The sequence below is a fragment of the Rhinopithecus roxellana genome, chromosome 2 (genome assembly GCF_007565055.1).
Source record: "Rhinopithecus roxellana isolate Shanxi Qingling chromosome 2, ASM756505v1, whole genome shotgun sequence".
NCBI lineage: Eukaryota > Metazoa > Chordata > Mammalia > Primates > Cercopithecidae > Rhinopithecus > Rhinopithecus roxellana.
In genome coordinates, this window is record NC_044550.1 from 22,089,334 (window position 1) to 22,115,455 (window position 26,122).

The 26,122-nt window shown below is 42.3% G+C and overlaps 1 protein-coding gene across 1 annotated transcript in view; it reads right to left on the reverse strand.

The window, feature by feature from the left end:
• Positions 1-15,304, reverse strand: part of PLA2G12A (phospholipase A2 group XIIA) — a 19,892-nt gene extending 4,588 nt beyond the window's left edge. The window contains exons 1-3 of the mRNA XM_010389092.2: positions 14,815-15,304; positions 3,604-3,680; positions 2,464-2,629 (exon numbers count right to left, since the gene is read on the reverse strand). Of these exons, the coding sequence (XP_010387394.2) occupies positions 2,464-2,629; positions 3,604-3,680; positions 14,815-15,022 (451 nt within the window). The 5' untranslated portion in view covers positions 15,023-15,304. The remainder of the gene's footprint in view (positions 1-2,463; positions 2,630-3,603; positions 3,681-14,814) is intronic.
• Between the last annotated feature and the right edge of the window lie 10,818 nt (positions 15,305-26,122).

Sequence of the window (26,122 nt, forward strand, 5' to 3'; positions counted from 1 at the left end):
GCTCAAGTGATCCACCAGCCAAGGCCTCCCAAAGTGCTGGGATTACAAGCGTGAGTCACCGCACCCGGCCCAGTCAGGTTTTTAAATTTTTTTAAGACTGTGAAAACGTGATTTCTTTACTTTTCTTAATCTAAGAAACCTGAAACATCCAGGTGAGATTATCCTTTTTTTTTTTTTTTTTTTGAGATGGAGTCTCGCTCTGTCCCCCAGGCTGGAGTGCAGTGGCCGGATCTCAGCTCACTGCAAGCTCCGCCTCCCGGGTTTATGCCATTCTCCTGCCTCAGCCTCCCGAGCAGCTGGGACCACAGGCGCCGCCACCTCACCCGGCTAGTTTTTTGTATTTTTAGTAGAGACGGGGTTTCACCATGTTAGCCAGGATGGTCTTGATCTCCTGACCTCGTGATCTGCCCGTCTCGGCCTCCCAAAGTGCTGGGATTACAGGCTTGAGCCACCGCGCCCGGCCGAGATTATCTTAACATGTTACACTAACAGAGATATAGCACAGAGTGGCTTTTAGTTATCCAAATACTTTTCGTTTCAAAATATTCATGTTAAGGAAGAAACTTGTCATTACAAAATCTTAACATTTTCAAAGTTCTCCAAAAGACGGTGCCAATAAGAAACAACCAACCACAGAAGTGGAGAGGCTATGACTATTAAATAGGAGGTCACATGATTATTGGTTTCACATTCTTCTTAAATCAGAAAACAAGAAATAAATCCATCTATGCTTCAGGTTTACAGCTAGTCTACTTTAGCCAAAAGCTGCAAAGGGAGACAGAGGCTGTGAATTCAAGATTACCTGCAACAGAGATTTCTTCCTTGACATGAATTATTAGGATATTAGAATCAGGGCTATAATATGAGACTATTTGGAGAATACTGTGTAATAGACAGAACACAGATTTTAAAGTCAGGCTAAATGCTCACTTGGGGCAAGTTACTGTTTTCTGAACCTTCGTTTCCTTCCTTGAAAAATGGGGATAACACCACCTACCTCTTTAGATTTCTGTTGGCATCAAATGAAAACATGAATAAAATATCTAGCACAGTATCTTATAAGTGCTTAAAATGTTATTTTCCTTTCCTGCCTTGCCTCTTCTGATTTCAGTGTATGATATGTTCTTTGGCTTGACAGTAGAGAAATCTTATAACTATTAGTATTTGAATGGTGATTTATTTGTATTTCCACAAATACTTTGTTTCATCCTTATGACAACTCTATGAGGTGACTATCATCATTCTCCTTTTAAAAATGACACCAAAGGGCCCTTTCCCTTTGCTAGTTCGGTTTTGTATCTCTTCACCATAATACCTCATGGCAGTGAGTACAACTATATGCTGAGTCCCATGAGCCCTCCTAGTAAATCACTGAACCTGGGGGTCATCTGGGGACCTTCCCAACAGAAACAGGTAAAGAAAAGTCTTCTAGAAATTCCTACTCCAAATCCAGTGTGCAATACTCTTAAATTCACTGGTGGTATGGTCTGAATGTTTGTGTCTCTCCGGAGTTCATGTTGAAATCCTAACCTCCAAAGTCATGAAATCAGAAGGTGAGGGCTTTGGAGGTATTTAAGTTCAAAAGGATGGTGAAGGCCGGGCGTGGTGGCTCAAGCCTGTAATCCCAGCACTTTGGGAGGCCGAGACGGGCGGATCACGAGGTCAGGAGATCGAGACCATCCTGGCTAACATGGTGAAACCCCGTCTCTACTAAAAATACAAAAAACTAGCCGGGCGTGGTGGCGGGCGCCTGTAGTCCCAGCTACTCGGGAGGCTGGGGCAGGAGAATGGCGTGAACCCGGGAGGCAGAGCTTGCAGTGAGCCGAGATTGCGCCACTGCACTCCAGTCTGGGTGACAGAGCGAGACTCCGCCTAAAAAAAAAAAAAAAAAAAGGATGGTGAATGTGATTAGTGCTCTTATAAAAGAGGCCCCAGAGAGCTATCTAGTCCTCTCCACTAAGTGAAGACACAGTTAGAAGGCATCTGCTGCAAACTAGAAAATGAGTCCTCATCAGACACCAAATCTGCTAGTGCCTTGATCTTGGACTTCCCAGCCTCCAGAACTGTAGGAAATAACTTTCTGTTGTCTGTAAGCCACCCAGTCTATGGTAGCAGTCCAGACGGACTAAGACAACTGGAATCAGCGTTTCAAACATTAGCTACTTTAGGTTGTTACATGATGACTGGAGATACATTTCAGGGCACAAAGTAGATGAATTCTTCTCTCTCTTGGCCTTGGACACCCCTACTCTCCCAAGGTTTCCTAATGCTTTTTGCTTCTGTGACTATAAATCATTTTAGATTACAAAATCAGCTCCTCACCTCAGAAAATTGAAGTCTGTGTCACAATAGATAATATATGTGAAAGATTTCTATTGGTAAACCCTATACTAAAACATAAAGCATTTGACAAAACTTTAAAAAGTACACTCATCCCCAAGCCACCAGAAAGAACATCCTTACCCTGAACATGCTGAGTGAGTCCTAGTGTTTTCTGTACATCTCGGCAGATCTTGGAGAGGCAATATTGGAATTCCTCATCACAGTCATTCTTGCTTTTGCCACAGGTCTCATAGCACCTGTCGTGTTGGTTGCAACACTTTGTCAGGGAAGGGATACCAATGTTAAGCTGCAAAAGGCATTTGGATGGATTACTGTCAATGAAATGCAAAACTCCTCTGCTGAAGTACCACATTCAAATAGATTAAATAGGCATGAATGATAATGACTGCTGTATAGATAGTTCCAAAATCCATTTCTGCCTAGAAATATTTTCTGTGTTATAAATCTCCCCATTACACTTACCCACATCCACTCATGTTACTCTCTCAGCCATGCCTCACTGCTCCCTATTCTGAACAGGTAACATGCACAGTTACCTGTCAATAACAAAACTTCCATTTGTCCAAAACACAAAACATAAGTTTTAAAAAAAGAAAGATAAATCTAAGTCCATTAAAGATTCTCCAGGGGCTAGGCAAGTATGATTTTTGGATATTCAAAGTGTTTTGTGGCCTTTCCTTCCAAATAAAATTTACTTTATGTGAAATATCACAGAAAACTTTCCTACAACTCAAATTTTGTTGTTTTTTAATCTTTAAATATTTCTCCATTCCCCAAAGATACTATTACTCTGAATCTATAACTTATTTTTTTAAGTAACTTTATACACAAAATCCTTGTGTCTAGGAATCATTTTCATAAACATTTTTTTTTCCCATAATACTTGGCTTAGATCCAGTCTCTCCTACAACAACCACACAGCTATCCCACTTAGTCTTGTTTTAATGTAGAAAACATCATTTATCTATACTTTTTCCCTCTAAGTAGTAGTATTTCTGTACTCCAAACTTTTCAACTATGTATGTGATATTAGGAAATATCACTTAAATAGTATGAACATCTATAAGATTCAAAAATAAAACAATTTTACTTCATTTACTTTTGTTAGGAGTTTTGCCAAAAAGAATCTAATAAACCTGATCACTCTTACACCCAGCTAAATTATTTGTGAATCTAAGAACATGCTGATAGTCTTATATCACCAAAAGTATTACATGATTTACCAGTTATAAAACTTATCAAATAAAAGACAATATTTACATGAACACCAAACAGTGGAGAGCCACATCCATTCGGTGGGGAGGGTTTATAACCATAACGTGGGAAAGGCTTAGATCCTATAAAATATAAATGGTATTATAATTAATTTTCAAATATGATAAAAATAAAATAAATACTCAAAAAGGTCAATATGCTACATTAGCCTTAGAAATATTTAATATTTACTTGGATGCTAACATAAGTGCACATGTCTTTATTCTGATGAGCATTAAGAATGCTAATTAGACTTTTTATTTCTCCTGTGGTGAGGAATATATACAAATGTGCACATACATACATACACATATATACAGCAATTCATAAAATGTAATTATTTGCAAGCCTATGCCATACGAAACATACAAAAGCTTATCCTGGACTTCTGGAGATTTCAGAGGTCACTTCCCAGATAGGGTTCATATGTATGAAAGATAAACCCACCCTGTTTTCCTGTACATTCTAACACTTTGTTTTTTAGAGCTAAGATAGTATCTTCCCAACCTCCCACAAATGCTTCATTGCATACAAACCTCAATAACCATTAACCAAACAGTTTACTCGGGCAAAGCCTAAGGCTAAGGAAGACAAGATCATCTGATGATCATTTAATAACCTTAGTATTACAAGACATTACAGGACCACCCAATCTGCCTGCTGCCCTCCCACTCAGTCAACCATTCCACAAATATACTCCTTTGCCATCTAAGGAAAAGGTTAAGAGGCATACTTGGTGAACTACGGTACTCCAGAAGTACTGCAGTTCTAATGAAGTACTTCCAAAGAACAGAAGACTTGGAAGGCTAATGCTCCCCAGTAGCATCAAGTGTTCAGCAACAAGGAAAGAGATGACATTATCATAGCAATCTTAAACTTTGGAGGGTACTTCAGAAACATCTCACCTCATTTAATACAGGCTTACCTCAGAGATACTGCAGGTTCAGTCCCAGACCATCACAATAAAGCCAATATAACAATGAAGCGAGTCACACAACTTTCTTTGGTTTTCCAGTGCACATAAAAGTTTGGTTTACACTATGCTGTAGTCTATTAAGCACTCAATAACACTGTCTAAAAAAACCAATGTACAGACCTTAATTTAAAAATAATTTATTGCTAAAAAATGCTGACACAGATATTAAGTGAGCACATGCTGAGGGAAATATGGTGCCAACAGACTTGCTCAATGCAGGGTCGCCGCTAACCTTCGATTTGTTAAAAAACAAACAAACCACTATTATTTGTGAAGTGCATTATAGCAAAACACATTAAAATGAAGTATGCTTGTATAGAAATCACTTCAACCTACCAGTCACCTACTGTCTCTTTGAATGTTTCCCACAACCCTCCTACATCAAGAAATAACCTATTCTACTGTGAAATGACATCAATTGTTAAGACATTTGTCTGCCTTCTTGTAAGTTCTACCTATAAACAATCCTCTGCCCCTTGGGGAAACAGAAAAATAAGCCAACTCCCTATTTTACACAATAATCCTTTCAAATATTTGGGGCTACAATTTATCTTCCCTTCTAAAATAAGATATTCCCAGGTATTTTACCCTAAGACATGGCAATCTCCAAATATGATCCCACAGTTGGATACATAGGAGTGACACAAAGTATTCTACCAATTTTTGTTTAACATTTATTGGTAGGAGACTTAAATAAAGACGAGGTTACCCTCCAAAAGTCAATTGAGGGTAAAAAAGCAACTCTTTCAGTAATCAACCATCAAAATAAGTAACCCCTCAAGGTAATAATTGAAAAATGGTTTCGGCTGGGCTCATCCCTGTCATCCCAGCACTTTTGGAGGCTGAGGCAGTAAAACTGCCTGAGCCCAGGTTTTTGAGACCAGCCTGGGCAACATGAGACCCTGTCTCTATTTAAAAAAAAAAAAAAAATATATATATATATATATATATATATATATATATATATATATATGAATTTTAAAAAAAGAAAAAAAATAAACGGTTTTAGTGACTTGCTCAGAAGTTCCATGCGCAACTGAAGTCACCATATACAGCCTCAAGAGAGTAGTATAACCTTATGAAGATATAAAGCTATAGCCTGGACTGAGAGCGGTGGCTCACACCTCTAATCACAGCACTTTGGGAGGCCGAGGCAGGTGGATCACCTGAGGTGGGGAGTTCGAGACCAGACTGACCAACATGGCGAAACTCCATCTCTACTAAAAATACAAAATTAGCTGGGCATGGTGGCACATGCCTGTAATCCCAGCTACTCGGGAGGCTGAGGCAGGAGAATCTCTTGAACCCAGGAGGCAGAGGTTGCGGTGAGCCGAGATCGCACCATTGTACTCCAGCCTGGGCAACAAGAGCAAAGCTCTGTCTCAAACAACAACAACAACAACAACAACAACAACAACAAAACAAAAAACAAACAAACCAAAAAAACCTATAGCCTGCTCTAGAGGAACAATGTATACAAAAAGGAATGGTTAAGATGAGTCTAGAAAAGGGAAGGCCAATGATAGCACTTACGTCTTGTTTTTCCAACCCTGTCCATAAGGATGGGTCCTTATCTTCCCTTGGAAGATGAGGGTAGATGACTCAAGCTATCACAGATAAGTCACCATGATCCTTTACCTCCTACTTTTAGTCCTTCATTTTTTTTTTTTTTTTTTTTTTTTTTTTGAGATGGAGTCTCGCTTTGCCTCCCAGCAAGCTGGAGTGCAGTGGTACGATCTTAGCTCATCGCAACGTCTGCCTCCCGGGTTCAAGCGATTCTCCTGCCTCAGCTTCCCAAGTAGCTGGGACTACAGGCATGCGCCACCAGGCCCAGCTAATTTTTGTATTTTTAGTAGAGACAAGGTTTCACCATCTTGGTCAGGCTGGTCTCAAACTCCTGACCTCATGATACACCCACCTAGGCCTCCCAAAGTGATGGGATTACAGGCGTGAGCCACAGTGCCCGGCCCGGCCCTTCATTCCTAAGAAAACAGTTTATGACTTGGCTTCCTACTTACAAGGGCCTACAGAGGAAGGACATACTAACTACTTGGATGTCCAGTGGGCATCTCAAACTTAAGCTGTCCCTCCTGACATTCACCTCAAATTTGCTCCATTCACAGTTCCCTGTTTTCAATTAATGGTAACACTATCCTTCCAGATGCTCAGAGCAATAATGTCAGCCATTGTTGCTTATGTTCTTGCGTTCTTATACCCTACATTCAATCCAACATATATCCTGTTGGTATATCCTGTTGACTCTACCCTCAAAATATTCAGAATCTAATCACTTCTTACCATCTCTACTACTACCAATCCCACTCCAAGCCACAATGGATTATTGCTATAAACTCCTAACTAGTTGCCCTACTTTGGTTCCCCTGCCCCACACTAACCCTCATAATCCAGTCTCCACACTGAGCACAAGTGATCTTAATTAAAATATGTTAGGTCATGCCTTTTTCTGCTCAGAGCCTCTCCAAAGGCTTCTCATCTTATTCAGAACAAAAGCCAAAGTCTATAAAGCCTATGAAACCGTGTATAACCAGTCCTCCCATGATTTATCTGACCTCATCCTCTTCCTATTCTCTCTTCCTTTCTTCCTTAACCTATTCCTCTTTGCTGTTCCACAGACACTGCAAGTCTGCTCCTGTACCAGGGCCTTTGAACCTGCTCTTCCTGCATGTGGATGCCCTTTTTCCTGACACTAGTTTCTCTTTTTTTTTTTTTTGAGATGGAGTCTGGCTCTGTCGCCCAGGCTGGAGTGCAGTGGCCGGATCTCAGCTCACTGCAAGCTCCGCCTCCCGGGTTTACGCCATTCTCCTGCCTCAGCCTCCCGAGTAGCTGGGACTACAGGCGCCCGCCGCCACGCCCGGCTAGTTTTTTGTATTTTTTAGTAGAGACGGGGTTTCACCATGTTAGCCAGGATGGTCTCGATCTCCTGACCTCGTGATCCGCCCGTCTCGGCCTCCCAAAGTGCTGGGATTACAGGCTTGAGCCACCGCGCCCGGCTAGTTTCTCTTTTACTGCTATGGTTTGAATGTTTGCATCACCCCAAAATTCATGTTGAAACATAATCACCAATGTGATGGTATTAGGAGGTGGGACTATTGGAGGTGATTAGGTCATGTGGACAGATCTCTCATGAATGGAATTTGTGCCCTAAAAAAGTGGCCCTAAAGAGCTGCCCTGCCCCATCCATCACCACGTGAGTACACAGCTAGAAGATGCCATCTATGAATAAGGAAGTGGACCCTTACCAGACAATGAATCTGCCAAATGCTTGATCTTGGGCTTCACAGCCTCCAGAACTGAGGGATAAATTTCCGTTGTTTATAAGCCACCCAGTTTAAGGCATCTTGTTATAGCAGCCTGAACAGACTAAGACATTCACCTTCTCAGCAAGTCTTCCTTGACCATACTATTATAGCACATATGACCTTCTAACATCTGCTTATTTTATCATGTCTCCCCACCCTAAAATGCAAACTCCTTGAAAGCAGACATTTTTGTGTTTTGGATTCCCCGTGCCTAGAACAGTGCCTGGAATAACTTTGTGATGAATTTTTGCAATAAGTATGTGATGAATTAATGAACAGAAGGCTTGGAAGGCTAATTTCCATGGCGGTTGGAATATTCATTATAATGGAAATTATCCATTGAGAAACCCTGCTGTTTGCCCTAAAGCCTCTTTTGAGTTTGGTGAGCATTCATCAGCCTCCAAAGACTGATCACTTCTAGCTTGTCACATCTCTTTAAAATACGGCACCTCAGACTGAATATTGTAGGGTAAGATGGGCTTTTTAGCCTTTTGTGGTGGATAAAGTACTTGTATTAAAACAGCCTAACACAGTATGTTTCAGCTGTTCCTCACTGCTAACATAGACAGTAGTTAAAAAACAAAAAACAGTTCTTTCTAAAATGGACTTTTTAATACCTACTGCTAGAGGCTTAGCACTTCTGCAATTTAATTTTGAGCCTAAATATAAGATTGTATATAGTAAGATTCAATTTTGTTTGTTTCAGTTCACCATTCTCGACTGCTCAGCAGTTTTTAAATCTAGAGCTATTCACCCAGTGTTGCCTGTTGCTCCCAGATAGTCACAAACTTAAGATGCAGATATTAATCAGGACAGAGGTCCACTACAGATGAGTCCTCTCTCTAAGCAGCGGTGAAGTCATCAAATCATATCCAGTTTTTCTCACAGGAGTATCATGAGAAACTATATATTTATCTATAGTTTTCTTTGCCCTAACACACTATAAACCTCTTCACAGAAAAGGAGAGAGGCTGGATCAGCATTTACTTCTTAGGAAGCCCATTCTAGTTCCTCAAGCTTCATCATGAACCTCTCTTTCGTCAGGGATTTTAACAATCAACTGTTTAAAATGTTTAGAAACATATCTAGAGATACACATTAAGTAATAGGTCAAGTTGTTAATCTGAAAAAAGTACAATAAATACACCAGAGAATGTTCAAAAAGTCTGGAAACAGGAATAATAGTGTATTTACAATATATATTGTTCAGATTAACAACTGGACTGTTTTAAATTTAGAAGTATATCATCTAAAAAAGTGTCTAGTGGTTAATGAAAAACATTGAGTGTGTCATCTGAAAATAAAGCATGATGTTTATCCTATGTTTCCAACTTTTTAGATACCTTGTACATTCTCCCTCCCTTCTATCTGCCAGTCTACAGATTTCTGGTACCTCACCCTTTTCCATGAGAAGCAAAGATTACCACCCTAAGACAACTGATATGGGCCTACGACTTTAAAGACATGTGTCTCAATTGTCTTTTTTTTTTTTTTTTTTGAGACTGAGTTTTGCTCTTGTTGCCCAGGCTGGAGTGCAATGGCGTGATCTCAGCTCACCGCAACCTCTGCCTCCTGGGTTCAAGCAATTCTTCTGCCCCAGCGTCCCAAGTAGCTGGGACTACAGGCATGCGCTACCATGTCTGGCTAATTTTGTATTTTTAGTAGAGACAGAGTTTCTCCATGTTGGTCAGGCTAGTCTTGAACTCCTGACAGGTGATCTGCCTGCCTTGGTCTCCCAAAGTGCTGGGATTACAAGCGTGAGCCACCGCGCCTGGCCTACTTTTTTTTTTAATCAGAAAGATACTTCCCTCAATGTACATACAACGGCAGTACTTCTATTTTTCCTTCCCTTTGCATTTTATCTAAATCCATAGACTTTGATTTCAAATCTATAAAAACATTCCTGATGCTGGCGATGTGTGTAATGATAGTGATATATACATATGTGTATGCATACATGTACATATATAGACATTTTCTCATAAGAGATAATTACCTTTGAATGGGAGAATGATCGGACACAAATGAAGTCAGAAAAACTAAACACATGCCCACCACAGGAGAATAAAGAGGAACAGAGATAGTACAGAGAAGGTCAATTGGCAAAAATGAGAATGGAGGTCCGAGGAAGTAGGAGGCTGCTGTGTCAAACAGGGCTAGTGGTCATAATTGTCCTAAGAAGAAGAGCTGATAAAAATCAAGTAATAAAGAGCCAACATCTACTGTACATGAAAAATTGGATAATAACACCATGAAATAAATGCTGGTAAAAAGTCTGGCTCCCCAGTGTAAATGGCAAAAGGGGCATATGTATTTGGTTCTTTAGTTTCTTTCGAAGCAAACTCCTAATGTCATTTCCTCAGAGAGGCCGTCCCTGCTTACCTCATCTAAAATAGCACCCCCTCTCTTTCTAGCATTTATTGACCTAATTAACATTAACATGAGTCAGTTTCTATGAAGAAAGGACTTAGTCTTGCTCATGTAGAAGATATTTAGCACACAGTGGGCACCCAATAAATTACCAGATTAAAACAAGGGGAAACATTCTTTGATGAAATTAAAATAATTCTTTATCCACAGCAAAAAAACGAAAACTTAGAAGTAACTAATTTCCTGATAAATTCTAAAGTATTTTGAAGTTCTAAATTCACCTTTAAATTAAAATAGTTATTTCTAAACAAGGCAAGTTATATAGATAGTTCTTTATTACAGGTTAAGTTGATTCAGACACCAATGTTACAAATGTATTAATATTTTAAATTTTGTTATAGTGTTACAGTGGCCAAGCATTTTAAAAATTAGCATTTCTACTGGTGCCAGTTTTTACAAATAAAGCAAAAACTCAATAATGGAAGAAACAAAATCAGAGTAACATCAAAACACCAACACCATGATGTTTTGGGGCCACTGACCTCTAAAATTTGTAAGCAGATACAAACCAAAACCACTGTGTACAACTGCATGGAAAGACTATTCATTAATTTCAATTTTTGACTTAAGCAATAGCTCCTTCTCTTGATTGTTTATCATTTGTATGGAATGCTGAAATCTAAAGATTTTCATAGACTGAGACAAAGTTGATTATTTTCCACATATTTGTTCTAAATTTGATGCAAATACTTCCAAATAGACCAACTGTTTTCACCAGAAAGAATATGAAGCAGATGACAAGCACAAGAAGTAGTTTGCTGGGTCACACAAAGGTCTCACCGCAGAGTTTTGTAAGATTCCAACCTGAACTCCCAAACACTTGAGACTTTAAGTATTCATGATCATTAATCCCCAAAGGGTCTTAATGCTACTTTATTTTTCTAGTCTGTTCACTTTCCTATATTCCTCAAATCTCCAACATCCCCATTCCCATCTTCTCTGTCAGCTGATGACCTGGATTCCTACTTTACTGAGAAAAGCAGGCAATCAGGAGAACTTGCACATCCACCCACTTAACCAGCATCAGTGCTCATATCCTCTTCCCATGTTCCTATTAACAGGGCTATGCTATATGCTGTTGGCCAAACTCTCTATGTATGTACTAGAAACCACTCCCTCTCACTTACCCAAGGCTATGGCTCCAACAGTTCTCTCCCTCATCAGTATTTCTACTCTTCACTGAACCATTCTCAAAAGCATACAAATATGTTATTATTTTTCCTAATGCCTGAAAACTGTTCTTTCCATGTTCTTCCCCATTTCAGTTAATGGCAATTCTGTCCTTCCAGCTGTTCAGGCCAAAAACTGTAGTATCATTTTTGATTTAACTCATACGTAACTTCCAAGCCATCAGCAAATCTTTTAGGTCCTTCCTTCAAAATATATCCAAAATCCAACTACTTCTCATTACTTCTATTGCTACCAACCTGAACAAAATCACCCCTGTCTTTTGTCTGGACTCTTACATGCCTCACTCTGCTTCCATTCTTACTCCCCCACTTGACCCCTTTTGTTCTCAGCACAACAGCTAGAGGGATCCTAGAAAACATACATCACTGAATGAATTAACGACTTATTCATCATTCTAAAAACATTTACAAACCAGTTTTGGGTTCTATTTTTCAAAGGAAATCGAAAAGTTTTCTTCCTTAAATCTTCCTTGCTGTAAAGGAGAAAAAAGTTTAAGAAAATAATGGATCATCAAATTTATTTCCCTAAATACTTAACTCTCAATAAGGCCTTTTTCCTATCCAAGAGAGGATGGCCAAAACTAAGGGAGAAAGTCTCCATAATGCCAGTCCCTCAGGTAAAGCAAGGACATGTTTATTTGACCAACCTCTCCCTCCCATTAACTCACTTTTTTTTTTTTTTTAAGCTCTCTTGATCTCTTTCTTGCAACTAAAAACACCCCTTAATCACCATGTTTCTCCAGATTTGGGATTGTTCTGTTTGGTTCTGATTTGGTCACCTGAATTCCAAAATATAGGAAAGGTTGAATCATTGTTCCAGAGAGACTGCTCAAGTAACAGCAATTTTATTTTATTTTATTTTAATTAATTAATTTATTTTTTGAGACAGAGTCTTGCTCTGTCACCCATGCTGGAGGCACGATCTTGGCTCACTGCAAGTTCCACCTCCCAGGTACAAGCTATTCTCCTGCCTCAGCCTCCCAAGTAGCTGGGACTACAGGTGTGCAGCACCATGCCCAGCTAATTTTTGTATTTTTAGTAGAGACCATGTTAGCCAGGCTGGTCTTGAACTCCTAAGCTCAGCTGATCCACCTGCCTCAGCCTCCCAAAGTGCTGGGATTATAGGCATGAGCCACCACACCCGGCCTAATTTTTTTTTCTTTCATTGAGATCCAATTATCTATCAGTATGGTGACTTGGGCTTGAAACCACGTCTGCTAAATGTAGAGTACTTACTAAGACAAAAAAAATTTTTCACTGAAGCATATAACATTTCTTAAATTCTCAAATTCCTTTGTGTTTTTTGTGCCAGAGACCTTCCTCTGAACTCCAAATAGTAAATTTTGAGAAGCCTGTAGAAGATGAAAGAGATTAAAAAGAAAGATTAAGCCTGGTATAGTGGGGGCATGGTCTATAGTCCTAGCTATTTGGGAGACTGAGGCAGGAGAATTGCTTGAGCCCAGGAGTTGGAGGCTGCAATAAGCAATGATCACACCACTCCACTCTAGCCTGGACACAGAGAGAGACCTTGCCTCAAAAATGTTAACAAAAAATAAAATAAAAAGATTAAAATAGTATTTTAACAAGGCTGGTATTCATTCAATTTCAGGGACGTTTTAAATGTAAATAAACTCTAGAACCCTAGACTAATAAATTTACGAACTCGACTCCCTATCTCTGTAAATGGCAACTGTATCCTTCCTTTGGCTCAGGCCAAAACCTCAGAGTCATCCTTGACTGGCCTTTCTGCTCAGGTCCATTGCACTTGCTATTCCCTCTGCCTGGAATGCTCTTTCTCCAAATAACCACAGTGCCCCCACTTACCACTTGCAGATTTCTTCTCAAATATTCTTTCATCAGTGAGGCCTTTTCTGAACAACATTTAGAAGAGTAAATTGTCTCCAACATGGCCCCTTGTATTCCCTGCTCAGACTCCACACTTCCCCTGATTTTACTTATTTACTAGTTTACTGCCCATATCTCCCTCACCAGAACTCAAGCTCCACAGACAGAGATTTTTGTGTTTTACTAGCTGCTGAATCTCAAAGTAGAACAACATCTGACCCACAGTTGGGACTCAAATATTTTTATAATGAATAGGAATGACTAAGTAAAACTGTAACATTTGCTTCAGGAAAGGCAACCATTTGATCCTTAAATTATGCACTTAATCTTCCTCACAAGTTCTACAAGAACAAAAACATCTTTATGAAGCATACGTTTAGGTGACAACATTTAGGCACAAATTTAAGAAGCAATGAAACATGTCTCAGCACCTGTTCAGCGCTTTAAAGTACACAAGATACAGTTCATCCTTTACGTCTATTAACATAAAACTAGAAATTATCTTGAAAATTGCAGGCAGCAGGTGGCATCACAGCTTTACATGGTATCAGTTCCTTTTAAGTTCACCCCTACAACCAGGTTCCAACAATGAAGTCACTGAATCCCCTATTATTTTCTGCTGCCAGCATAATGAGACTCTAACCTTGGCTAATCTTATTGGAAACATGATCTCCCAAGTGCTCTTTTGATATTTTCAATATCCAAACGAAAGTCCAATATTTTTCTGACCTATGAAAATATTTAAGCACTCAAAAATGTGGTACAAAAGAATCATCTGTCTGAAATACTGAGTTGATCAGTACTCATACTAACACCAAACAAGTTCTCAGGTTCAAAGAGAAAGTTCGAAAAATATTAAAAGAGTAAATGAAAATAACTGTATTAACGTTAACCAATAATGAGGAGGGGGATCACTGATATCTAAGGAAAGGAGAGTTATCGGAACCGTTTCTCAACACTCCAGTACACCAAGTCTGTACAAAGGTCGTAAGTTATTGTCTGTGGGTTTGCAGAAAAAAAAAATTTAATATCAATTATAGAGAAAGTTAATACGGCATGGTTTTTAAATTCTCAGTTTGCTTCGCATGTTCATCCAATTTACGGAAGCAAAAACTGAGCTAAAATCAGTCTGTTCCACTCCATTCCCATGATTCCTACGTCAGTAAGTTCTTAGGCAACTTGGTGCAATTGAGGGGGGAAAAGGTAATTCAGAAGCAACGCAAATGGAACGGACAGTACACTCAGATGACCTCTCACATTCTAACAATAGTGGTGCGAACTTGTACCCAGCTTGCTCAATCACAGGAACCGCAAGATTCTAGCAGTGGTTAAGTTTTTCCACAGCCGAAGGACACCGTCAAGGTCTGCCTTGCATCTGTCACTCACACCTCCAGGACCTCCGTCACCCCAATCCCCCGAAAGTACGAGCCCTCACTGGGCCCGGGTGCCCCCTCACCGTCACTGCATTTATACTGGCAGAGACCGTCCTCGCCTCCCAGGAGGTCCAAGGCGGCGTTCAGGTACGTGTCTATCTTATGAACGCCGTTCCGGATGGTCTTCAGGGTGGCCCTCCAGTCGGTGGTCTGGGCCTCCTCCTGGCACCTGACAACAGCGGCCATGAGGAGGAACAGGAGGGTGAGCGCGGGGCGCGGGAGCAGGGCCATCCGCGCAGCGCGGGGCTATACGGGTCCCCGAGCCGCGGCGGGGGGCGCGTCCCCACAGAGCCCCCGGGACGCGCTAGGCTGCGGCGCGGACCCCGGGCTTGGCAGCCGCCAGCTCCATATCCACGCCTCCTTCCCGGCTGGCCGGCAGGGCCTCGCTGGGTTTACGTGAACCGCCTCGGGGAGGCAGCGCCGTCGCCGGGACGCGCCCGCTCACCTGGACCACCGCGCCCGCTCACCTAGGCCAGCGACCGTCCCCTGTGCGCCTGCGCCGGAGCACGGAGCGTCAGCGGCGCACGGGAGGGGCGGGACGCGCAGGGGGTGGGGCGGGGGCGGGGGCGGGGTTGGTGGCGGGGAACTGGGGTGGGGCGCGCGGGGCGGGAAACGGGGGCGCGGCCTCTATGCTCACGTGGTCTCCGCGGCGCCCTCACAAGGGCCTTGGTCCTGGTTCACGAGGGAACCTTAAAAAATACCCAGGCCTGGGCCTCTTTTCTGGGGAGCCTGATTACGTTGGTCCCAGGTGGCAGTGGACGCCGGTATTTTTTAAAAGCTCTCCGGGCTGTTAACCGTAAAGCGAGAGTGCAGCGCTAACCCGGGTGGGGTTAACTCTGACCTGACCAGTCGGGGCTCAGCGCAGTAACCCCGAGAGAGAAGCTTTTTTGGGTGTGGACAATATGGAAGAAAATAACCCCTGTGTCCCCTTCGCAGAGAGGGCTGCGAGAGGTCCAGCTGAGTTTCCGGCTTGAAGACATGGTTCCATTGGCAATGTGGGCAGAGTCCGGCTCTCAGCTCGCAGAGCAGGGCTTTTCCTCCTCACGTCCTCTCCCGGTCCTCCAGATCTGTTGTGGCCGCGGTTGGGAGCGGGATCTGGGAGATGCCAACCCAAGCCTTGGCGATGCCTGACTCTAATCAGGACGAGCTAGATGCTACTTTAGACTTTCTGGAAAAAGAAAATAGTCCAACAGTGAAAGTCACAAAAGTCTCCCCTGGTAAGGAAGAAACGGTAGTGTAAACTTAACTACAGTTAAAAAAATAAATAAATAAAATAAATCTTAAGGAAGTTCATTGTTTTCCTACTGAAGGGATTTTGTAACTTGATAGTTACAGTGACGTTTGTTTCTCTGTAACCACCATCCTGCCCCCAGCATTGTGCAGGATCCATAAATAACTATTGCAGTAGTACTTTGTATCGGTTATAAATATCTGGTTATCTTAGTATCACAGCAGTTTCCAAGAATTTTACAGTAATATCCAGAGCAATGTTGAAAGTGTTGGGCAGGCCAGGGGCGGTGGCTCACGCCTGTAATCCCAGCATTTTGGGAGGCCGGGGCAGGTGGATCACTTGAGGTCAGGAGTTTGAGACCAGCCTGGCTCACATGGTGAAACTCCATCTCTACTAAAAATACAAGAAATTAGCCGGACGTGGTGGCGGGTACCACCTGTAATCCCAGCTATTCAGGAATCTGAGACAGGAGAATCGCTTGAACACAGGAGGGGGTTGTTGCAGTGAGCTGAGATTGCGCCACTGCACTCCAGCCTGGGTGAGAGAGCGAGAGAGAGAGAGAGAGAGAGAGAGAGAGAGAGAGAGAGAGCGAGAGAGAGAGAAGAGAGAGAGAGAGAGGAGGGAAGGAGGGAAGGAAGGAAGGAAAGAAAGAGAAATAAAGAATTGGGCATAGGTGTGTCCTTTCTATGAGAATTACCAATACGTTCTAGGTTTGGCCTTTTGTGTTTGTTGCAGACTTAATGAGCTTATAATAAATGTTCAGTGCACAGTTCATAAAAATTACATCCCTCTTTATTGAGTGCTTACTGTCTGCCAGGCACTTCGTGAATATGATCGCTCACATTCAGAACACTGCTTTACAAGGATGCAGCCTTTGAGTAAGTTAGAAACATAGAAAGGCATTCCTCCCTACAAACAGGGTAGCCCAACAAACGGTATAGCTCCAGGCTGGAGACCGCCTGCACTTCACTCAGGCCCTCAACCAGGAGTCTTGGGCAGTGATTAATTCCTACCACAATGGAGAAGGGGGAAGAATGTTCCCTGGAAGGTATTATTATCCTCCTCTTTTATAGTAAAAGAGTCAAGGTGAGAAGTCATGTGACAGTATCTACTCCAAACCAAGGGCTCTTTCTGTCTTCACAAAATATACTATAGATACTTTTATTTTTAAATTTTTAGATAACACATTTCAATACATTTTTAAAAGGGAACCTAGAATCATTGTCTTAGCTTTCTGGAACATTGGTTTCTCAGCTCCAAAGTATGAAAGTTGGACTAGATTATCTCTGAGATACCACTACCCGAATCCTTAAACCAGGTTTGGTTCTTACAACTCTTCTTCCAGAGAAACTCCCTAGTCCAGAGATAAGACTTTCAAAAGAAAAGATAGAATGTAGTAAAATAACCTGGTTCCATCCCTCAGTTATGACCCAAAGCCTCTCCTTTCCCGCACTTTCTCTGTTTACTCCTTTGTGATCTCATTTCTTACACCTTAACTACAGCCTATACTCTGGGGAATCAGATGTAGTTTTCTTTGATCTCTCCTTAGGGATTAAATTCTCAAATGCCAGTTCTTCTGGCTGATGGAGCTGTTCTCTTTCTCTCTCAAGTAAATCTTTTCCATTGTCTTCCCCATGAGAATCACCACCATTTTTATAGAAAACAAGACTTTAAGTTTTATTTTCACATTCTTTTCACATTTAATCATTATATATTGGTTGTTCTGCTGCAGTAATTACAAGGTTTACTTTTTCCTCTTAATTGATGCTGTTAAATACCAGGGATCTGCACTGACAACAGACTATCTATGTAATTTTTAGGGCTCAGTGCAATATAAAAATACAGAGCCCCTTGCTCAAAAATTAAGAATTTCAAGGTGATGGCCGGATGCGGTGGCTCACGCCTGTAATCCCAGCACTTTGGTAGGCCAAGGCAGGCGGATTACGAGGTCGGGAGATCGAGACCATCCTGGCTAACATGGTGAAACCCCGTCTCTACTAAAAATACAAAAAATTGGCCGGGCGTGGTGGCGGGCGCTTGTAGTCCCAGCTACTCGGGAGGCTGAGGCAGGAGAATGGCGTGAACCCAGGAGGCAGAGCTTGCAGTGAGCCGAGATGGCGCCACTGCACTCCAGCCTGGGCAACAGAGCGAGACTCTGTCTCAAAAGAAAAAAAAAAAAAGAATTTCAAGGTGATAACAGCAGAGCGTTAAAGTAAGTGCAGAGCCCTTTTGAGTGTGGGGCCTTGTGCCACTACACAGGATGCATGCTCTGATTCACCATATCATCTAACCTTTTATTTTTTTTTTTTTGAGTCTGGCTCTGTTGCCCGGCTGGAGTGCAGTGGTGCAATCTTGGCTCACTGCAACCTCCGCCTGGAGGCAGAGTTCCAGCAATTCTGGTTTGCAGTTTCCAGCAAACCTGCCGGGTTCCAGCAATTTTCCTGCCTCTGCCTCCCAAGTAGCTGGGATTACAGGTACCCGCCACCACATCTGGCTAATTTTTTTTATTTTTAGTAGAGATGGGATTTCACCATGTTGGCCAGGCTGGTCTTGAATTCCTGACCTCAGGTGATTCCCCTACCTTGACTTCCAAAGTGCTGGGATTACACACATAAGCCAGTGTGCCCAGCTCATATCATGTAACTTCTAGATGACCCACTTCCATCTTTTCTTCCCAAACTTTGGCATAAAATGTTTGAAAAGAGCCTTCTGTATAGGACACTTTCATCTAACCAGCAAAACCTGTTATTTTCATGACAGACATCATTAGTTGCAAATCCACAGCTGTCTTCCAGGTCTTTCCTGCTAGAGAGTGGCTAATTTGTCTATATATACTTTGACTGTGGTAGTCAGGAGCTGAAGATAGGAAGTCAGTTAGGATACAGTAAACTAGGTATGTCATTAGTATGGCTTGGTCCAGGAAAGGAGCAGTGAGATGTGAAAAATGGTCATATTCTAGATGTAACTTGATGGTACAGCAGAAGGGATTTGCTGATGGACTGAATATGAGAGAAAAAGAGGAATCAAGGATGGCATTGAAATTTTGGCCTAAGCCATAGGATAGAGAGAGTTCTCACCAACTGAAATGGGGAGAATTGTGGAAGGAGCGGGTTTTGGGGGAAAATTTTAAAAATTAATTTCAATCATACCATGTCCGAGAAGCCTATTCTGAGTCTGCAGTTCAACATAAAGGTTAGAAATATATTTGGAAGTTGTCAGAATAGAAATGGCTTTTAAAGTCATGGGACTTAGCTTGGTGCAGTGACTCACGTCTATAGTCAAAGCACCTTGGGTGGTCAAGGCTGGCAGATCACTTGAGTCCAGGAATTCAAGAGCAGCTTGGGTAACATGGCAAAACCTTGTCTCTATAAAAAAATAAAAAAAAATTAGCCAGGCATGGTGGTACATGCCTGTAGTCCCAGCTACTTGGGAAGCTGAGGCAGGAGGATCCTTTGAGTCTGGGATGCAGAGGTTGCAGAGAGCCGAGATCGTGACATTGCACTCCAGCCTGGCAACAGAGTAAAACCCTGTCTCAAATAAATGAATAAATAAATAACATGGGACTAAATGAGATCCCTAAAAAGTGAGTGTACACAAAGAAGCAGAGCTAGGTCTAAATCTTAGGAGGTCAAGGAACAAAGAACAAATAAAGGCGCCTCAGAAGGAGAAGCCAAGTGCAGCAGAAGTGGAAAAGTGCTGTATTCTGGTGTGTCAAAGAAAGACAGAACCACCCATTTTACTGATACGAGGAAGGTGGGGGATAGATATTGACTACTAGATTTAGTAACTTGGGGGTTATTGGTGAACTTCATAAGAGTCTCATTGAAGTACTGGGGAGAAAACACAGCTGTAGTCAGAGGAAGAAAAGAATTAGAAATGGCAATTACAGGCCGGGCACGGTGGCTCACGCTTGTAATCCCAGCACTTCAGGAGGCCAAGGTGGGCGGATCACAAGGTCAGGAGATCGAGACCATCCTGACTAACACGTCTCTACTAAAATACAAAAAATTAGCCGGGCGTGGTGGCGGGCACCTGTAGTTCCAGCTGCTTGGGAGACTGAGACAGGAGAATGGCATGAACCTGGGAGGTGGAGTTTGCAGTGAGCCGAGATTGCACCACTGCACTCCAGCCTGGGCGACAGAGCCAGACTCTGTCTCAAAAAAAAAAAAAAAAAGAAAAAAAAAAAAAAGAAATGGCAATTACAGGCCGGACGCAGTGGCTCATGCCTGTAATCCTAGCACTTGGGGAGGCCAAGGTGGGCGGATCACAAGGTCAGGAGTTCAAGACCAGCTTGGCCAATATGGTGAAACCCTGTCTCTACTAAAAATACAAAAAAATTACCTGGGCATGGTGGCGGGCACCTGTAATCCCAGCTACTCAGGAGGCTGAGGCAGGAGAATTGCTTGAACCCAGGAGGCAGAGGTTACAATGAGCTGAGATCGTGCCACTGCACTCCAGCTTGGGCGACAGAGCGAGAATCTGTCTAAAAAAAGGAAAAGAAATGCAATTATAGTGAATACCAAAATAAATTATGAAAATATATAGTATACTATATTTGTGCTGATTCTTGTTGAATGATATATTAATAAATACCTTGGAATGGGAAATTCTGGGTGGCCAAGACTAGGCTTTCTTTTCTTTTCTTTTTTTCAGAGACAGAGTCTCATTCTGTCACCCAGGCTGGGATAGCATGATCATAGCTTACTGTACCCTCGAACTCTTGGGCTTAAGCAATCCTCCTGCTTCAGCCTCCTGAGTAGCTAGGAATACAGGTGAACACCACCATGACTGGCTAATTTTTGTTGTTATTATAGAGATAGAGTCTCCCTATGTTGCCCAGGCTGGTCTTGAATGCTTGGGCTCAAGTGATCCTCCTGCCTTGGCCTCCCAAAGTGCTGGACTTACAGTCATGAGCCACCACACCCAACCCTACACTATATTTTCTATATAGAACTTCCCAGAACAATAATCAGGATAGGCAGTCAGATCACTTCTAGAAACACCTAATGGTTTCTTCTATATATATGAACATCATGGAATATGATAGTATTGATGAGATGAGAATGCAAAATTTGTGGGGTTTAATGTACCATATTAACTTAGAATGCTTGGAAACTACAATATTAAACAATGCTTTGTGTTATTTTAAACAACAAAAAATCAATAAAATATTAATGATCAATGGCAGTTTCTATTTTTTAGTATTTTCCAATGTCTCACTAATGGCCTCAGCAGTGTTCATTGTGATGAAAATAAAAGCCACATGGTGAAAACAGTTCCAGCCATAAGGGTTAATTTTTGTCCAGGATGAAAACAAAAGCCACATGGTGAAGCAATTCCATCCATAATGATTAATCTATGCCTAGTGCCAATGTTGTGGGAATCAGGCGGATGAGAGAGACTTTGGGGTAAAGCAGGAGGATCTTTATTGAGTGTACTCAGACTTACATCTGGAAAACTGGGCCTAGAACAAAGATATCACTTGACTTTTATACACACTTCAAAAGGGAGTGGGCTAGCTTGAAGCAGGCTTACAGTTACAGTGGTGCGAAAGCAAGGATACAGAGGCAGAACAATTAATCAAATTGTGATAGGTTCATAACTCAGGATTACACATGACCGTTGCTATGCAACCCAGATGTCAGTTAATTAGGTTTTCCTTTAGTGCCTAGCATGGCTTATTCCATGACCTTCACTATGGCATCCAGGTGGCTGTATCTCAGGCCTGCTCAGACAGTTTATGACTTTCACTCCACAACTTAGATAAGACAGAATACTTGAAGTTGCCAGTTACAGAGAACAGGAATCTATAAATTCATACTGTAAGAGAAAGGAAAATTTGTTTTTCTTCTCCTTATGTTGAGGGAGTGCTGGGAGAGTCTCCAGAGCACATTCCTTTATGTACTGGCTTCTTAGATAGTGTTTATCAAGACTTTTCCTGGGTCTGGGCCTTGGCTGCTACTGCCTTTGGGATGAGTCAGCCTAATACAGGAAAGCTTCTTTCTTTCTCTTTTTAATTTTTTCTTTTTCCTTCCTTCCTTCCTTCCCTTTTTTTTTTTTTTTTTTTTTTTTTTTGAGACGGAGTCTTGCTCTGTCGCCCACGCTGGATTACAGTGGCGCAATCTTGGCTCACTGCAAGCTCCACCTCCCAAGTTCATGCCATTCTCCTGCCTCAGCCTACCGAGTAGCTAGGACTACAGGCGCCACTCCTGGCTAATTTTTTTTGTATTTTTAGTAGAGACGGGGTTTCACTGTGTTAACCAGGATGGTCTAGATCTCCTGACCACGTGATCCGCCCACTTTGGCCTCCCGAAGTGCTGGGATTACAGGCGTGAGCCACCGTGCCTGGCCTCTTTATTTCTTTAATTTCCCACCTCACCAAGGCTGGAAGGTTAGTCTCTAAAAGGGAATTTCAGTTAAAGAGAAGTAAGTACCAAGTTCCAGCCTTTGGCTAGAAAGTCAATGGCATCAATAGCTTTCAAGTTGGGACGAAGTGAAGGACAAGAGATGGCTGCACCAGATCTATGAGCATGGGCTTGTTCCATAATATGTTGAAGACAATGACCCTGTGCTTGGATATGGTAGGGGGGTCTACCATCAAGAAAATTTGATCAAAGAGATATTTTCAAGTTATCTTTGTAGGCACAATGTAAGATTGTTTGGCACACAGTAGGGATGGAAAGGAACCCACTTAGGTGAGACTGCAGGGTTTTAAACGATCAGGACAGAGTCCATATGTAGTTTTTCTAATTAGGGTTCCTGGCTGCTTCCAAACCTCTGGTTGATTTTCAGCTTTGTATTTCTTATCATATACTGTACACCTTCATTGGGCTTCCTTAGACATCACAACTTCAAAATATCCCTGTCTAAACCTGATTCCATTCCTCTACTTCCTTCCTTTCTCTACTCAGTGGCAACGCCAATCACCTCACCATCTAAGAGCCTGGGAATTATCCTAGACTCAAATCCCTCTCCCTAGTACTGTAATCTATTTGTCCCCAAATGCCATCTATTTCACTCAACATATCTAGAGTCAGTGCCATCCTTTTTATCCCTGCTTTAGTTTCTACCTTCATTATTTTTCATTCGATTACTCCAAGAGTGTCTTAACCATCTTCCCTACCCTCTCTCACCCACTTCCAATACATCTTCCTAGTTGTCTCCAGCTTGAACTTCCTAGAATCCTTTAGTGGTCCCAACTCTTTGGCATGAGGCTTTCCCTGGTATGGCCTTTCCCCCCCTCCAGCTCCTTAGCTGCACCCTGGGCTCCAGTCACAATGAACTGCTCTCTATTCTTGTGTGTGGTTAGCTCCTCATGCTGCAGGGCCTTTGCATTTGTATCTGCCTGGAAAGTTCTTCCATAATTCAGACTAAGCTCACCTCAGAAGAACCCCTCTTTAATATGTCAGGCTGATTTCTAGATCTCCCTTGAGTTTTCCTTACCATTGTACCTGGCAAGGTGCAGCTTCGTAATTTATTTTCCGATTTCTCTTGTAAGACAGCTCTGAAGGGTTAAATATAAGATGAAGGCAGAGCTCTACATCCAATGAGTTTTGTCCCTGGCCACCTTCAGGCCAGCTCACAGAAGCAGGAATGTCCAGTGCCCAGCCTCTGCAGTACAAGCTGTACGTGGAGACTGAGACCCACGCTAGTGGCCATGGTAGTTTCTGATGGAGCAGTCCTGCAGTGTGGTCTGTGAGCATTATTTCCAGATGTGTAGACTCCAATTCTCTGGCTCTTTTGCAAATTCTATGAACTGCATAATATCTTTGAATGAATTTATTTTTTCATTAAACCAGTTAGATTGGCTTCTGTTGTCTGGAATTAGGAGTGCTGAGACAGACCTCTAAACTAGGAGAAGCTTGGAGTCAGGTCATCTCACTCCTCCTGTTCCTGGTCTCTGCCACATAGAGTCACTTCGGAGGGCTGGCTCTTCACCCTTCAAGCCTTGACCCTGGTCCACTTTTCTGTGAAGCTGCCAGATGCTAGGTCACAGTACAGATTGGCTTGGCCCTTTGGGGGGCCCCCTTCCTAGATTGGCTGAGGACGCCCTATATGCTGGGTTTCCCACCTTGTAGCACTTGAGTACTTTTCTCTTTTTTTTTTTTTTTTTTTGAGACAAGGTCTTGATCTGTCACCCAGGCTGGAGTGCAGTGCTGCAATCACAGCTCACTGCCTCCTCAACCTCCTGGGCTCAAATGATCCTCCCACCTCAGCCTTCCAAGTAGCAGGGGCTACAGATGTGCACCACCACTCCCAGCTTTTTTTGTGTGTGGTAGAGATGGGGTCTCGCTATGTTGCCCAGGCTGGTCTCAAATTTCTGACCTCAAGTGATCCACCAACTTTGGTCTCCCAAAGTGCTGGGATTTCAGGTATGATCCACCGTGCCCAGCCAGTTTTCTCTTTTTTATCTCATACACAGACATATTCTAAGGTGCTGCATTGCTCCAGGATTGCTAAGTTAGGACACGGTGGTTTTCAAATATGTCCATAAATTCTTTGATACACCTCCTCCCTGACGCCACCAAGAGATGGGTTATTTCCTTTCCTTTGAGCCTGGGCAGGTCTTTGTGATGCTAAGTGACTTCCAAAGCTGGGTTAGAGAAGGCCATGTAGGTTCTGCAGTTTCCCTTGGGAGGCTCATCGGCTGCTATGTAGGAAGTCTAGCACCCCTGGGCCTGCCATGTTGAGAGCCCATGGGGAGAGTGCATAAAGAGACATATCTGAGAAGCCCCAGCTGTCTAAGTCCTCCCAGCCCAGGCACCAAACACATGAGTGAATAAGCCTTTGTGATAACTCTGGTCCAATCCTGTCTGACAGCAACAGCATGAGACTGAAAGGCAAACTGCCCAGCAATAAATAATCAAATACTTTCCTGAGTTTAATGGATGAAAAATCTGGGCAGCATGGGAGGGAGAAGTGGGGAGTTATTGTTTAATAGATATGAAGTTTCAATTTGGGGAGATGAAAATTTTCTGCAGATAGATGGTGATAATGATCGTACAACAATGGGCATGTACTTAACATCACTCGACTTTACACTTACAAATAGTTAAAATGGTTAATTTTATGTTATGCATATTTTACCACAATTTTTAAAAGAAAATCTGGGCAGTAACTGATTTTGGAATATATGTAAACATGGGTATTTATATTATTAAACCAACTGGGCTCTATCCAAGACTGGCCCTAAATAACATAATAAAGGTAATAGTTATGTGAAACATATATGTCTGTCTTCAGGATAAGGATAGCTGTGCTTAAAAAAAAAAAAAGAGAGCAGCTAATATTTATTCACTGAGCAGCCTCTGTGAGGCAAGTCCTAGGGATGTAGCCAGAAGGAAGACAAATGAGGTCTCTCTTGTTATGTGTCTTATGTTGTAGTTGGAGGAGGCAGTGTTGAGAAGAGGTAGACAACCCAATCAAAACAGAATACACTGGGGGAATTCAAGTGCTATGCTCAGATTAAAGTAGGTGGTGTGACAGAGGGAGACTGGGCGCCTACAATAGCCCTGGGGTGGGGTGGGGGTGCTATTTTCTATAGGTTAAGAAGGAGCAACTGTTGAGTTTGGGTTGACCACTTTTCTTTTGAAATGTTACTAGATATTCACATGGCAATGGTATATACTAGTGTTCAGTGGCATATACTAATCTGAGGTTCTAGGAAAGGTCAGAGCTGAAGATCCAGATTTGTGAGTCACTGGACTGTAGGCAGGATTTAAAACATAGTCTAGATGAGATTACCAGGGAAAGGCAAAGTGAGAGAAGCAACCAGAAGGAAGAGGCTGAGAATAGCAGCGAGGGAGGAGTGTGATGCCCTGAGGGGCTAATGCTGCTAGGATGAGAACAGAAGTGATTGTGAGCTCTGACACCATGGAGGTAGGTGGTTTTATTGAATTATCTGTGGAGAGGTTTAGAGAGAGGGTCAAGGAATGCTTGTGAAGTGGGGGAGCAAAGGCTAATTTTTCAAGAAATTTTAATAGTTAAAGAAGCAGGGGCCTGGTGCGGTGGCTCACACATGTAATCCCAGAACTTTGGGAGGCCAGGGTGGGAGATCCCTTGAGCCTAGGAGTTCAAGACTAGCCTGGGCAAAAAAGCAA